Here is a 15,755-nt window from a genome sequence, read left to right on the forward strand (position 1 = left end):
CTCAGCTCTGGGAGTTGGGGAGGGGGAATACATGGACTTGATAGTCAACCAGCCTAATTGAATTGATGAGCTACAAGTTCATTGAGAGATCTTGTTTCAAAAAATAATGTGGAAAGCAATTGAGAAAGACTTCCAGTGTCAACCTCTCACACATATAAAGGTACCACAAAAGAAAGTATATTCTCATGATTTCATGCCTTTGGAAGTACCTTTGTTTAGAGTATCTTTTCCCCTCTCCCACACTGGTAGTATCTCTCTCTTTTTTTTTTTTTTTAGTAAATTTTATTAAATTATAAAAGTTTCCATTTCCGCCCCCCCTCCCAACACCCTCCCACTCCCCCCACTCCCCCCCTCCTTCCCCTCCGTCCCCCAGGGCAGTCAGGGTTTCCTGCCCTGTGGGAAGCTCCAGCTCCCTCCCCCTCCCTCCAGGTCCAGGAAGGCGAGCGTCCAAACAGACTGGATCCCCAAAATCCAGCATATGCAGAGGAAACAGGTCCCAGTGTCATAGTCAATGGCTTTCCAGAAAGACCCCGGGCCAGCCACAGTCAGAGAATCCGGCCAAATTCCGAGAATCTGGCTAGATCACGTCCTCGTTCAGTCCCAGTCCGACTGGCCCTGGTAAACTCTCATCAGATCCGTTCCCTTGTATCAGTGGGTGATAGCATCCCTCGCAGTACTGATTTCGTCTTTCATGTTCCTCCTCCTTCCGCTCCCCCTCCGGACCTCGGGGGGCTCAATCCGTTGCTCCAATGTGGGCCTCCGACTGCATAGCCGTCCTTCGCCAGACGAAGGATCTATGGTGATAAGCAAAATATACATCAGTATGGTCATGGGCCACGGCCGATTCAGGCACCCTCTCCTCTGTCCAGAGAGCAATCTGGGGGATTTCTCCTTGGACCTGGGATCCCATATATAATCAAGTCTCCTGTAAACCCTAAAATGGCTCCCTTAGTTGAAATATATTGTTCCCTGATCCCATATTCATCCTCCCTCCCTCCCCCCTCCATCCCCGGCCACCAAGCTTTCCCCCTTCCTCCCCTACTCCCTTCTCTCTAGCCCTCTCCCCCTCCTGGTAGTATCTCTTAAGGTCAGCTCTGTCATCACAGTCTCCATATTAAAAATCTTTGAATCTGTCCAAACTTTTTACTTTGTGTTTCTATTACACTGCAGACTCAATCATAGTATTTATTAGAGTTTTAAATGTAGTTGTTCCTGAGTTGGTTTTAGTTCATTGTTCCAACCCATTTTGAATCTTGATGCTAGTACACAATATATCGGTGACTCGTGATACAAGTTTGTAACCCTCATGAGTCTATGTAGCAGTTCTTATTGATTGCTAAGAGTATCACCCAAGGAATAATGAGAAATAATGCATAAAGAAGGTCAAACATGTGTCGTGTAATGTGGCTGTGCTTGAACACAACTCTCTTGACTCACTTTATTTGTACTGAATATTTATTTTCGGGATTCCTCCTCCCAAGGCCCACATCACTGCAGAGATACAAGATTTCCCTGCCTCTGTTGACAAACTATAGAAGTAGATCCTGTGGGCCAGGTCATCTCCAGCACAATCACAGGAAGTTATCCCATGCCTGGGACAAGTCCCAACTCTATCTGGCAGGGAGCAGAAGGTTACAGACCATCAGGCTGAAGGGGCACCAGCAATCCCTGGGCTACTGGAACTGATCCAGGACAGAGAGCAGCAATGCAACCTGCTCCTGGAAATTCCCAACCCTCTGCCCTTGGGTCCCATGACCCCTTTGGCAAGGAAATAGAGTAAAGCTCAGCAGAAAATAGAAGATTAACCAGAACTTTGTTTTTTTTTTCAATGATTTTTGCTTTTTGCAATTTGTGAATATACTTAAACTTCCAGAGTACATTCAAGGTGCAATTACTGGAAAGAAAATGGGATCTCAGTGTAGAGGAACAGGTCTTTGAAAGTTGCTAAAATCCTCCAAGTTGTCGCCAAATGTTTTCTTTCATTTGTGTTCTGGGATCACATCCAAGATTCTTAGAGGCCTTACAAATTGCAGTCAGTAATTGAGCAGTTAGATTTCCTAAAGACTAACCAGAATTTACTAAGTATATATCATTTGCAGTAAGAGAAATGGAGCAGGGAAAACTTTTTCAGAATCAGAGGGACAGAAATAAGAAAAAGCCTAAAAAGGAAATGAAGAATCAGTAAGTCAGACAAGATCATATCTTATTCTTCTTTCCTTTCTTTCCAGTGTGTCTACACAGTCCAAAGAAGTTTTTAAGTGAAGTGAAAGATATGTTTTGAGTATAGAAGTAAATTTTGAAAAACAACCTTGATATTTCTATGTGATAGAACAGAATTTGCTGAAAGTGCTCTGAGCATGTCCTGCTATGTTATTGCATTTGTATCCAAGTACCTCCCAGTAAACTTCCAGGTACAACAAGAGCACCAGCCTGAAAACCTTTCTGATACAGTTTTAAGCTATCTTGAAATCTCATCAGCTAACTTAAAGGATGTACCATCTCCATACTGTACCTCTGGTTCTTAAATTTAAATTTCCCATGTACGTGTGTGTGTGTGTGTGTGTGTGTGTGTGTGTGTGTGTGTTATGCATATGTGTTTGTACTTGGATGGACACACATGTATGCTAGTGCACATGCACATGTGTATGCATGCATGTGAAGACCAGAAGTTGACATCAAGTGTATTCTTCTTTATCCATAGCATTTAAGGACATTGCTTTAAATGAATGAGAAAATTGAAAATAAGAGACAGGACTAGGGAGATAGCTCAGTAAATAAAGCACTTACCACACAAATGTGAGGACTTGAGTTCAGATCCCAGCACCCACATAAAAGTGGGGTGGGTTTTGTGGCCTGCCCATAATCCCAACACTCAGGAGTCAGAGACAGGATCCCCAAGTCAAGCTGGTTAGGTAGACTGTACTAATTAGCAAGCTCTGGGTTCCACAAGAAATACTATGCCCTTGATAGCATGTTACATGATAACAGCATCTTCCAAATGCAAGTCAGATGCCTATACTTCAACCTGGAACCTTTCATCTCCCTTGAGGCACACATACAAGTCCTATCAATTAGGCTACCTATTTGTCTTCCATCATCTGGCCACAGCAATCTCTCTAAATTCATTCACTTCACTTTCACTTCAAACCTCCTGGTGTTTATGAACTTGGCTCACTGGACTTCTGTCTGCACTGCAGTTGCACAAATCCCAAGGTTTATCCCACAATAGGCATACAACAAGTACTTTTTCACCACATCATTGAGAAAATTTCCATTTAAATCAATGGTTGATGCTTTTGGATTGGAATCCAACACATTTTATGCTTTTTTACTTGTCTCACCTTTTATAATATAGAATCTATATTTTAAAATAATTTTGGATTGTGTATCTTTTTTAGGTTCATTATTTCAAAACCATTAGATTCACAGGAAGTTGTAAAAAGGAACATCCAGGAGGCTAGTGTAACGTTTTCCCAGTTCTCTTAGTATCAGCTTCTAGCAGTCTCACAACAAGCAAAGTACATTGATACCTATTAAGACCTACTGTAGGTGGCTCCTGTTGCATATGCACTTGTGTATGCATGTGTGCACAGGGTTAGCTCATTATCTTGTAGATTAATGTAGCTACCTCTGCAGCTCATATACAGAATTGTGCCACCTCAGAAATCCATCATATTGTCCTTGTGTAGCTGCACCCATTTCAGTCAATCATTTGATCAGCAATGATGTACTGAGAATATCTTACATGCCATGTCTATTAAAAATACCTATTGAACTTTAGAAACAAAGATAGGAAACATTCCTGCTGTCATAAAGCATATAATTTTTGTCAGCATAGGTTAAATTTCCAAGAAGCATTGTATGCTGACTGGTGTTCCTTGGCTTCTGGAGTTCTTTTGGTAACTCCAGATGTTCTCAAACTAGTTCCACTCCTAAACTAAACTTTCTTCATATGTAGTAGTGAGGAACCTTGGGCTAGACCACATGCTATTTGAAGATAAGTTCACAGGGACAGGTTTTTTTCTTCATTTTCCTCTAATATAAGGCATCTCCTAAAAGTGTCTAATAAAAAACCACTGAAAAACAGCTCAGAGAGATATCAGTGCCTATAAGCAATCAGAACAATGAGAATGTAAGCACATACTCCTCGACAGGACAGTGTATAGCACATCTATGATTCAAGAAAGGAAGAGGCCCACATAGGTTTCTTTTTTAAAAAAAAAAAGTCAGTTAAGTAAGAAAAACAAAAATAAAACTGCCATTGCTGATATGACAATAATAAAAGATCAAAACCTAGAGCTTTAAATGAAGATAGTTGTGGGTTTTGCCCTCTCAGTCTGAGTTCGAAAGCCTGATTGTGGAGGCAGGTTACTGACCCATCCTGTGTACATGTGAAGGAAATGATTTCATAGCTTAGGGATTTCACCACTGCAGAGGGGCAAGGGGCCAATTCCGTTGAAACAAAGGGACAGTAATCACTCTTGCCAGAAAAGCAGTTTAAATCAGATGCGTCTCTTTACAGCCTCAGATACTTTCAGGATGTTTCCCAGTGCATTTCAGTGTCTTTTGATAATGGATACAATCCAGACAGGCCACTTCATTTTATTAGAGTGAATTCTAAAGCCAAAGAAGTGAAGCTTGTTATAACCCTGCCAGGTTTGTTTTACTGTGCAAGTGTAAGTGAGTGCAGGAATAAAATGGTCCAACTTCAGCCTCAATTGTCCATTCTACTGATTAATAAATGTTCATCCTGAGTATGTTCTTATAATGTCTGATAGTCATATTTAAGCCTTTTCTGACAGCCTGAGTTCCAGGTTAGAGACCATGTGTATCTAGTTGCTCCTAGATAGTAAGTTTATGATGAGAAAATACTGGATATTAGGTTCATTATAAATCAATACAGAATCTCTCTCTCCCTCTCCCCTTTCCCTTTCTTCAATGCTTCTGGTACTCTGATTATCTAGTGAACTTTTTCAGATGCTGTAATATTTTGTAACCTCTGCAAGTTCCATTTCTCCTTGTGTATATTTTCTATTTTCTCATAATGTACATGTTTTCCTTTAAATATCAAAGAGTAGTAGTTGTTTTGAAGTTATTTATCTGTTTATTCCATAGTCTCTCTCATTTTTAGATGTCTTTCTGATGATTGATTTTTCTTTTGGTTATAAGTCACATTTTCTGGTTACTTTGCATTTTTAGTAGCATTTTGGTATATTCTATTGTATTCTCCTAAACATGGTTGAAATTTTTGGCAGGAAATTTTATCTTTCTAAGGCTTCTTTTAAAGCTTTATTAGAGCAGACCAAGAGTAGCCTATACTGTGGGTCTAGCTTAGCCTGTCTATGAGGGTTAGCTTTTCTGGAACTTGATGAGTGTTCCAGGACTCTCCATCCTGGCAGATCAGAATTTACTATGTGAGTTCTTGTAGTTACTCATTTTGTGAGTCCACTGAATCCAAGAACTGCTAAGTTCTTGGAATTGTATTATGAAATTTCATTGTACCATTATTGTATTCAGCCCTGTAATGATTGTCTTTCACATTGCATCATTTATTGGGATAGTTTTTAAATTTATCTTGTGGGTAGGAAACAAGTTCCAGAATTTCAATGATCCCACGTTTGAGGGATTACAATCTGAAATTAAGGTTCCAGCAGAGTCCATTCCTTTTTAAAGTAGCCATATTATCCCCATCCCCATGTTTTTTTTCTGTTTTTTTGAGACAGGGTTTCTCTGTAGCTTTGGAGTCTGTCCTGGAACTAGCTCTTGTAGACCAGGCTGACCTTGAACTCACAGAGATCCGCCTGCTTCTGCCTCCCAAGTACTAAAATTAAAGATATGCACCACCACCACCTGACTTTTTTTTTTAAAGAAGAATTTTGTCCTGGAAGCTGAAGTGTGGCCTGGTGAGTCAGACAGTTTACCCTTTACTTGCATTCATTGCTATGAATCATTGGTCTGGATTGAGGCCTATGGTTTCTGCTACACCCACCACCCCCTTTTCCTTCAGAGTTTTTCTTGTGTATAACTTTGTGCCTAGTATCTATTTTTATAAGGACATTGATATGTAATGGGCTATAATCATATGTAATATAACCCACCCTAATGACCTTACTTTAATGTGGTAAAGATCCTATTTTTCAGTTGGGTGACATTTACCCTATTTGGGAAGAGGGAATACAATAATTTGTGTAGGGGAATATAATTCACCTATAATTGGGAAACATATGTTCAAGTGTCAGTCGCTCTTTTATAGAAAGTGTATCATGAGTTATAGGCTAGCCTGGGCTACATAGAGAGCTCCAGACCAGCCTAGATTATACAACAAAACCTTGTCTCAGAAAAAAAGAACATCTGTGCACACTTAAGACTATGATACATCTTTTCAGTCTCACGTAATTCACAGATCATCTCTCTATCATGTTACTTGTCTTTCAGAAATAAATTGTATTATATATATTTTGGTTTTATAACATGATAATATGATAGTGAAATTGTTACCATACTGAGGTATATTACCATATATCTCACAGCTGTCGTTTTTGTGATAAGAGCGGCTAAAATCTAATTTTACAATAATATCCAATACAATATATTTAAAATTATAATCTTCTATAAATTAAACTTTAGATCTCTAGATTTCTTTAGCCTGAATGTCTGCTACTTTGTATACTCTGACCTACACCTCCCTATTTCCTTGTATGTCTTACCCTCATTAACCACCATTTCATCATTTCTGGGCATTTGACTTTATAAAACAATTCCATAAATGAATGGAGTCATATAATGTTTTTCTTTGTGTCTGACTTATTTAACCTGAAATATTTTTCAAATATTCCTGATAAATACTGCACTCCTTCCTTTTTAAAGACTGAATAGGGGCTCAGTGGTTAAGAGCATTGCCTTGTCTTCCAAAGGTCCTGAGTTCAATTCCCAGCAACCACATGGTGGCTCACAACCATCTGTAATGAGATCTGCTGCCCTCTTCTGGCCTGTAGGCATACACGCAGACAGAATGTTGTATACATAATAAATAAATAAATAAATAAATATATATTTTTAAAAAAAGACTGAATGAATATGTGTGGATGAGTGGACAACCCCCATCATCTCCTCTTGTTCTCCTCCCATTCCTCCGATCATTTGTCTCTTTTATTTTTGTGCCTTTATTTTTGATGACCTAATGAATTTCAACATGGTTGTTTATGAGAGTGTGGACATATTACCAGTATCTAAGCCACTGAAAACAATGTTTTACTCTGCTTTAGAAACAGTTACCTGGTTATAGATCCTCAGGGAGTGAAAAAACCTCTAGATTCCTTCCCTCTTAAGCAATAGAATGTTGGAGGGCTCAAGTTTTGTCAGGTTTTGTGCAGGCTCTTAACTGCTTTGCATTCAAGAGTTCAGTGCTATGGCATACTTGGAGCACATTGTTCTTCAACACTCCACCATTTCCTATGGCTCTTAGTCTTTCTACCTTTTCTCCTGCTATGTTCCCTGATCCTTGAATGAGGTGATACAGATGTCCCACTCATAACTGAGCATTTAATAGTCCTTACTCTCATCCCTTGTCTGGATATTAATTAGTCTCATAATCTCATGTATCCCATGGAACACAGAGAAGACTAATGCTTTGCTCCCCAAGAAGGAAGAGGACACTGAAGAAATTGTTGGGACCAAGCAGCTTTTGAGACAAAAGCCCATGATGGATGAAGAATGATTTCAGGGTCAAAGGGATATTCTCACAGACCTCAATAGATTCCTCTTGACTTTTGGCCCCTATAGAATTTTTTGTGTTATGTCTACCCAATCATAAACTTTACTATTGTCAACAAACAGACACGTGCACATACAATGTACATATACATGCATGATGATACATATACATGATGATGATAAAAAAGAAAATAGCTAACATCTACATTTTACAAAAGTATGGAATTTTAATTGAAATTCAAGATTAAATCCTATGGGCACTTTGATGGTCAATTTTGTGTGTATATTTATCTGGGCCACAATGCCCTTATACTTGGACAAATATTCATGAATGTTTCTGTGAGGAAGTATTGGATAATCATTATATTAAAATTGTTTCACTTTCTTTGCACTCCAAGAAATAAACTCAGGTCACCAGGCTTTCAGTAAGAGCCTCTACTTCTGAACCATCTTGCCAGCCCTAATATTTACTTTTCAATCCATTTATTTTTGGTAAAGTGGTATTTTCAGCTAATTAGTTGACTGCTTGAGTAGAATGAGGGTGCTTCCTCATAACCAAAGTGTTCAAAAGATGCCCTTCAGTTTCCATCTGTGGCACAAGGTCTTCCTCATCCGTATTTCAACTGGAGTACATAGGGAATACACAGATTCATGATGTCCCTCTAAAGCCAAGGGTTTACCAAAGAACGTTCAATAACTTTTTATTTCAGTAATGGTCTTAATTTGCTTAAGTGTTAACTGAGTCTTAACATTGTGCTAAGATCCAGTGATTCACTGGTAAGGAAAGACACTGCTCTCTAAATTATAGGCCTTGTTCCAGAGGAAATGTAATTGGGAAAGACTTACAGGAATGGAAGAACTGTGGAAAGCAGTGTGTTATTGAGCTGTGCTAGAGGTCAAAGAGAGTGAGCCATCATATGATGTGAGGAAGTCTGGAGTAAGCAGGTCTTGACAACCTCAAACCCCTGCCACCTGCCATAACTGCTCTGTATAATCCTTTCCCTGTGTGTGTGGATACAAAATGCAAATATGATGAAATAGCTTTCCTACAGAATATCTCTCCCGTGATTGGTTACTAAACAGTTGACTTTGAGTTCAACAAAATAAAGATTATTTTCTGTAAAAAGACTGAATGGCATTTCTTTGTGTAGATATACCACATTTTTTAAACCATTTGTCCACTGTTAAACATTTCTGGTATAAACATGACAATGCAGACATATTTACAAGATGTTGATTTTGTCTTCTTTATATATATATATATTCAGAAAAGGAATTTCTGGGTCATACAGTAGTTCTAGTTTTAACTTTATAGTAATCATACTAATTTACATTTCCCACTAAGAGTGTACATGGGTACCCCTTTCTCTCCACCATCGCAAACAATTGTTTGTATGTCTTCTTTGTAAAGCTTCTCTTTAGATCCTTGTCTATTTGTTTCCCTTGAGACAGAGTCTCACCATGTAGCTCCGAATGACTTGAAACTCACTAAGTAGACCAGGTTAGCCTTGAGATCACAGAGATCCTCCAGTCTCTGTCAGCTCTGTACTGGAATTAAAAGCATATGCCTCCACACCCATCCAGTTTAAGTGGGGTTATTTGTTGTCCTGATATTGAGTTGTAAACATCCTATCTTAAAATTTTTATTCATTTTAAATATTTATTTATTTTAATTATGTATATTGTATAAGGTGTTGTGTACCTGAGTGCAGGTGCCCTTGGAAGTCAGAAGAGGGCTTTCTGGAGAGCCCCCGGAGCTGAGGTTATAAGAGGTAACAGATGTGGGTATTGGGAACAGAATCTGGGTCTTCTACTAGATCAGCATGCACTCTAAAACAATGAGTCATCTTTCTAGTCCTAGAAGTTCTTTGTACATTTTAGAAGTTAAATCTAATCAGCTGGGTGTGGTGGTGCATGCCTTAAGTCCCAGGACTCAGGAGGCAAAAACTGATGGATCTCTGACTGAGAGGCCAACTAGGTTCCCACAGAGTGAATTTCAGGATAACTAGAGAGTTACACAGAGAAACCATGTCTCAACAACATCAACAAAACCAACAAAACAGCAACAATAACACACCCAACCTAATCAGAAGCGTTACTTGCAATGTTTTTCACAGTCTCTTTTTCACAGTTGCCGTTTAATTTTGTCATTTCTTTTACTGTACAGAAGCTTTATCTTCTCTGTTATGCATTGAACCTTGGTTGTTGACCTACTTACTTAGCAAACAGCTCCTAGGACAAATTATTTTGGCTTTTGTCCAATCATAGTTCTCAGGCAAACATTTTAAAACCTAGGGAAACTCATGCTAGTAATCTTGTTTGATTTAGCATCAAGACTGCATTGTATCTTCCTCAAGTTACGTATGTAACTCTTTTTTCTCTAGCCTTGCTGAGCTACTTATGAACAATGTCATGCCTTTTCATTCTTTGTGCCTTTGTGCATGCTCCCCTCTCTGTATTGCTTTAGTCATAGTATAGTCACCACTTCTCTTTGGAGCCTTCCCAGACCTTGATCTGACAGGTGTTCTCTCTTAGTTTCTTGGTTTTCTTTTATTATAACACTTGTCTCATTGACTACAATTATCTGATTATCCATCTGCCCACTTCCGCCACCACCCACAAGACTGGGAGTGGCATGATATGTGACTTGCTTGATTTGACTTCTTCAGTATCTGCATAGTATGTAGCATATTATTGTATCAACTTGTACTTTTTGAATCAATGAATTATAATGTCTGTGTTAAAAGAACTTAACATGAAACTTGCTTCTGTGCTCAATTTGATTTCCTCTTTTGGAACCATTTTTAAAGAAGTAAAACAAAGTTCCTCTTCACATTTCCTCACCAAAGTGGCCCATGGAAAGTTTGGGGTTCTCCAGGCCTTCCCTGAAAGCTTTTCTTAGCAGGCATGCAAGACATCATCCTGTCTTTTGTCCCTGTTAATCCCAAAACTGGTTTCCCACCTCCTATTCTAAACCCCAGAGCGAGGTGAATTCCTCTCCTTGCTAATGACCCACTTCCATTCAGTTTTCTTGTTTCCAGTCATGTTTTCTTGTTGTTATTGTTTTTTGAGACTGGGTCTCAATTTGTAGTCCAGCTGAACTGGAACTCACTTAGTAGGGTAAGATAGCCTTGATATCCCATCAGCTTCTGCCTCCCAAATTCTAAGATTAAAGTATACCATGCCTGGCAGTGCCTGTTTTTGTAACAGACATTTTTGAGTCATTAATTTTTCTCTTCCTCCTAGATTATTCACATAAAATATTCATGCTGTTGTTTCTCCTGTCATTCTGCCTCCATCTTCTGAGAGACAAATCTCTTTTCAGAGCTTTACATGCATGTAAAGGCAGATCTAGGGAAGGGCTTTTCTGCCTCAACCCAACTCAGTGACTGTCCTTTTGCTTGCTATCCCTTGAAACAGCCTAGAAGGGCTTTGGATTCTTAGGTATACTTATGGGTCTTTTGTGACAACTGACTTTGGATTCTAAGGTATACTTATGGGTCTTTTGTGACAGCTGGTCTTTTCTTTTCAACAAAGACCATCTTTAGAGTCTCTGCTTCCCTGAATCTCATATTATTTGAATAGAGAGAGAAGTGAATATGCTCCAAATGATGATTTTCCCCCCTAACTTCTTGGCTTAAAAACTAGAGATACAGAGATTGAAGAAATTGTTCAGGGTTAAGAGCACTGGCTGCTCTTCAAGAAGGCCTGAGTTCAAGTCCCATATGGTGGTTCACAACTATCTATGACTGTAGGTCCATGGGATTAAAAACCCTCTTGTGGTGTTCAGACAAAACACTCAGACACATGAAAACAAACAAAAACAAATCTTTTTGTTGTTATTGTTAAAGCTATAGTTACAGAAGACTTCCTATTCTGTTGCTCACCATGCCTCTTAGCAGAACCACACATCCAGCTAGCACAAATGCCATCACTTGGAAGAGAAAAACCACAGAGCTATAAATCTCTCCACTTGCATTTGTTGTTACCATGTTTCCCTTTTCTGTGTTCATTCCCATTTGGGGCTAATGTGTCCAATTGCTACAACATAAAGTTATGTATGTGCCCTGGTCCAGTTGCATGAGATAATGAAGGGATACCTTAAATAAAAAGGTGTGGGACTCAAGTTCCTCACTCCCTTCTCCAAACTGTGGCTATGAATTGTATCATTAGCCTCCCCAATACTGACCTGTCCTTAAAACTATGCAGTAAAGCAGATTTACAGATGGTATATTTTTTCTTTAGTACCAAATGTATCATTAGGAAGTTTGGTATGGTTATGAACTGTAATACCAGCACTTGGGAAATGGTGGCAAGAGAAAATCAGAAATATAGTATTAGTTAGGTTTTCTGTTGATACAATGAAACACCATTACCAAAAAGCAAGTTAGAGAGGAAAGGATTTATTCGGCTTATACTTTCATATCACTGTTTATCATTAAAGGAAGTCAGGACAGGAACTCAAACAGCAGGAACCTGGAGGCAGGAGCTGATGTAAAAACCATGGAGGGGAGCTTCTTACTGACTTGCTCCCCAAGGCTTACTCAGCCTGGGATGGCACCCCCCATCAATCACTAAATAAGAAAATGCCTTTTGCTAGGTGATGGTGACACACACCTTTAATCCCAGGACTTGAGAGGCAGAGGTGGGTGGATCTCCAAGTTTCAGGCCAGAGTCTCTTCATCTACAGAACAAGTTCCAGGACAGCCTGGGCTACACAGAGAAACCCTGTCCTGAAAAGAAAACAAAAAATAGAAAAAAAAGAGAAAAGAAAAGAAAAAGAAAATGCCTTACAAGCCTGCCTACAACCTGAGCTTATGGAGGCATTTTCTTAATTAAAGTTCCCTCCTCTCAGATAACTTTAGCTTGTATCAAGTTGACATAAAACTGTCCAGCACACACACACACACACACACACACACACACACACACACACACACACACTACATTTACTTATTTTATTTAATATGTGTGAATGCTTTGACTGCATGCATGTCTGTGTACCACATGCATATCTGGTGCCCATGAATTCAGAAGAGGACATTGGATCCCCTGAAACTGGAGTTACAGGTGATTGCCAGCTGCCGTGTGGATACTAGGAACTGAATACAGGTTTTCTGCAAGAGCATCAAGTGCTGTTAACTACTGAGCAACTAGTCTAGCTCCCAGCCCCTTAAATAAAGAATTTGAAGTCACCTTTGACTACACAGTGAGTTTGAATCTATTGTGCCCTCTTTAAGACTCTCTCTAAGAAAAAGTGTTACTTTAGAATGACAGTTTTTCTTCTTTCTTGCTGTCCTTGTCCCTGCTATAAGGTCCTTGTCAGAGCTTAAGAAACACGAAAAATTGGTCTAATAGCTTCATGTCAAATTTTCTCTGCAGGCTTGGCGCAAGCGATGGTTTGTTCTCCGGCGGGGCCGCATGAGTGGCAATCCTGATGTCTTAGAGTACTATCGCAACAAGCACTCCAGCAAGCCTATCCGTGTGATAGACCTCAGTGAATGCACTGTGTGGAAGCATGCAGGCCCTGACTTCGTTAGGAAAGAATTTCAGAACAATTTTGTGTTCATTGTCAAGACTACTTCCCGTACATTCTACCTAGTAGCCAAGACTGAGGAAGAAATGCAGGTGTGGGTACACAGCATCAGTCAAGTCTGCAATCTCAGTCACCTAGAAGATGGTGCAGGTAAGAGCAGGGTTGGAACTCCTGTGAGGAAAGGGATTGTCCAAGATGCTTTGTTGGTGCTGGAAAACTACTGCAAATAAGTGGTGCCTGCCTCTGTGAAGGTACTTTGGCAATCTAATGAATATTATCAAAGCTAATCCTACTAATACAACACTTGAAACTGTCTTTTGCTTAGTAGTAGGATTCGGTTCCAAATGTGGAAAGGCAAAACTTGCCCATACATATAACATTGGAGATCTCTGCTGATAAACAACCTGAAAGTTGGCTCTGGGTCACTTTTTGGCATTGAGAGCAATTAATTCTTTCTTCTTTCTCCTTTCCCTTTTTTTCTTCCTTTGCCTTCTAATTCCACTTCCTCTCCTTCTCCATCTCCTTCCCTCCCTTGTCTTTGACCCTGTCTCCACATACTACTATTCCCATGTAATATACAAGAGGGTTATAGCCTGGGGTTATAATTTACTTTCCTTTGTAGAAAATCTTTCCTTTTTGAGCCTGTATTAGTCAAGGTTCTCTTAAGAAATAGAACTGATAGTGTGTGTGTGTGTGTGTGTGTGTTTATTAGAGTGGCTTACATGTGTGGTCTGGCTAGTCCAGCAATGGCTGTCTCCTGATGGAAAGGCCGAGAATCAGATAGTTGTTCAATCCATGAGGATGTGTATGCCACAGTTGGTCTTCACTCTACAATGAAATCTTTAAAATGTAGGTTCTAATACCAGCAAAGGAATGCCTCAGCAGCAGGATAGATGAATTTCCCAGAAAGAGTGAGGGAAAGCACGCAAAAAGTAAAAGCTTCGTCTTTCCATGTACTTTTTCTGTGGACTGCTACCAGAAATTGTGACCAAGATTTAGGGTATGCCATCTCACCTCAAATGATTCAATCAAGAAAATCCTTCACAGCCTTACCCAGCCACTTGGGCTTTAGTTGATTCCAGATGTAGTCAAGTTGACAACCAAGATTAGCTATCACAGTGCCCTAGTATTATCTCACCAAATTCTGACAGTTGAAATAGGGAATTTTGTATCCGACTTCTTTTAGCCTCTTTGTTTAGTAGAAAAAAAAAATTGTATCCCTGATCTTGGCACATACTTCAACATTTCAATAACTCTTAACTCTTTTTACCATCTACCTTGGAAATATCCACATTATAACACCAGGTGGCAATGGGGAGTCAGGGTTGCATTTCTAAAGCAAACATGCATGTGTGTATTCCTTTCATGAGTCAGCAAAACTTATTAAGTGATATTATTTAGTAACATTACTGAATTTTGAAAGCACTCAAATAAAAGGAAATGAAGTGACAGTGAGTATTTTATCTTTGGTACAACAGATAGAGCTTGCAAAGTCGCAATATATCAGTCATGCCTAGAGCCTGATATCAAGCAAACCTAGCAGAGCCTCCCTGACCAACTCTTCCAATGGTGCTTGCTGCTGTCTCTCCACTATCCTATTTTCTACCTTCAGCCAAACATTTTTAACTTTCTTTTTTATTTATTCTTGTGTCTTTCACATTAAGCTTCTTGATCCCATTCATTTCCCATCCCTTTGTATCTGCCCTCTGCCCTTGCAACTGCCCCCTCCCCAATAAATTAAAATAGAATTTAAGAGAAAAAAAGAAAATATCTCGTCATGGAAGCTGTAGTGTGACACCGTGGAGTCATGCAGTAAACACTTTTATCCACATATCTTTGTTTGTAAGTGTTCATTGCAAAGAGATATTGGTCTGGTTTGAGACTTCTGGTTTCTGCTACACTTCGATATTGGGCCCTCACTGAGACCCTTCTTGGATATCCTGTTGCTGTCCTGTGTTGTGGAGATCCTGAAGCTTTGAGTCTGCAGGACCAGCCCCTTTGTGTGCTCCAGAAGATCACAGATGGGGTGGATGTTGTGGTGGGCCAACTCATAATTCTGGTTCTGGGCCTGGGTAATTGCAAGGTTGGTCAGTCTGCCAGCTTCCCCTTCCCCTTCACCACCAGCATGAGCTCTCCAGCTTTGTCTGGGCTAGTTCACCCTTTGTAGTGATGAGTAAGGGGCCAGGCCAGTTCTCTTGCTTTTAGGCCTTCAGGGTAGGCTCTTCTACACCTACACCTTCAGGGCCAACATTACAGTGCTGCAGTTGGTGAGGGGCAGGGACAGGTCTCTAGCTCTTCTGTCCTCAGGGCCAGCTCTCTCATCAGCCACAGGTGGTGTGGTAGGGATGTCACTATGTGGCAGATGAGGGGTGGGGCCAGATCTCCAATACTCACTTTCTAGTCAGTTCACCCACACCCCCTTGTCTGTACGGTCAGTTCTATTGTGCTGTCCCAGGCAAGGATCAGAAACCACTTTCCCTGAGTGCTGCAATTGGTAAGGGGGAGG

At 39.9% G+C, this 15,755-nt stretch overlaps 1 protein-coding gene across 7 annotated transcripts in view; it reads left to right on the forward strand.

The window, feature by feature from the left end:
• Window positions 1-15,755, forward strand: part of Gab3 (GRB2 associated binding protein 3) — an 87,912-nt gene that overhangs the window by 41,484 nt on the left and 30,673 nt on the right. For all 7 annotated transcript variants that reach the window (XM_048457613.3, XM_048457615.3, XM_048457614.3 and 4 more), the window contains exon 2: window positions 13,096-13,399. In XM_048457613.3, the coding sequence (XP_048313570.1) occupies window positions 13,096-13,399 (304 nt within the window). The remainder of the gene's footprint in view (window positions 1-13,095; window positions 13,400-15,755) is intronic.

This window comes from Myodes glareolus, chromosome X, assembly GCF_982192425.1.
Source record: "Myodes glareolus chromosome X, mMyoGla1.1, whole genome shotgun sequence".
NCBI classification, from domain to species: domain Eukaryota; kingdom Metazoa; phylum Chordata; class Mammalia; order Rodentia; family Cricetidae; genus Myodes; species Myodes glareolus.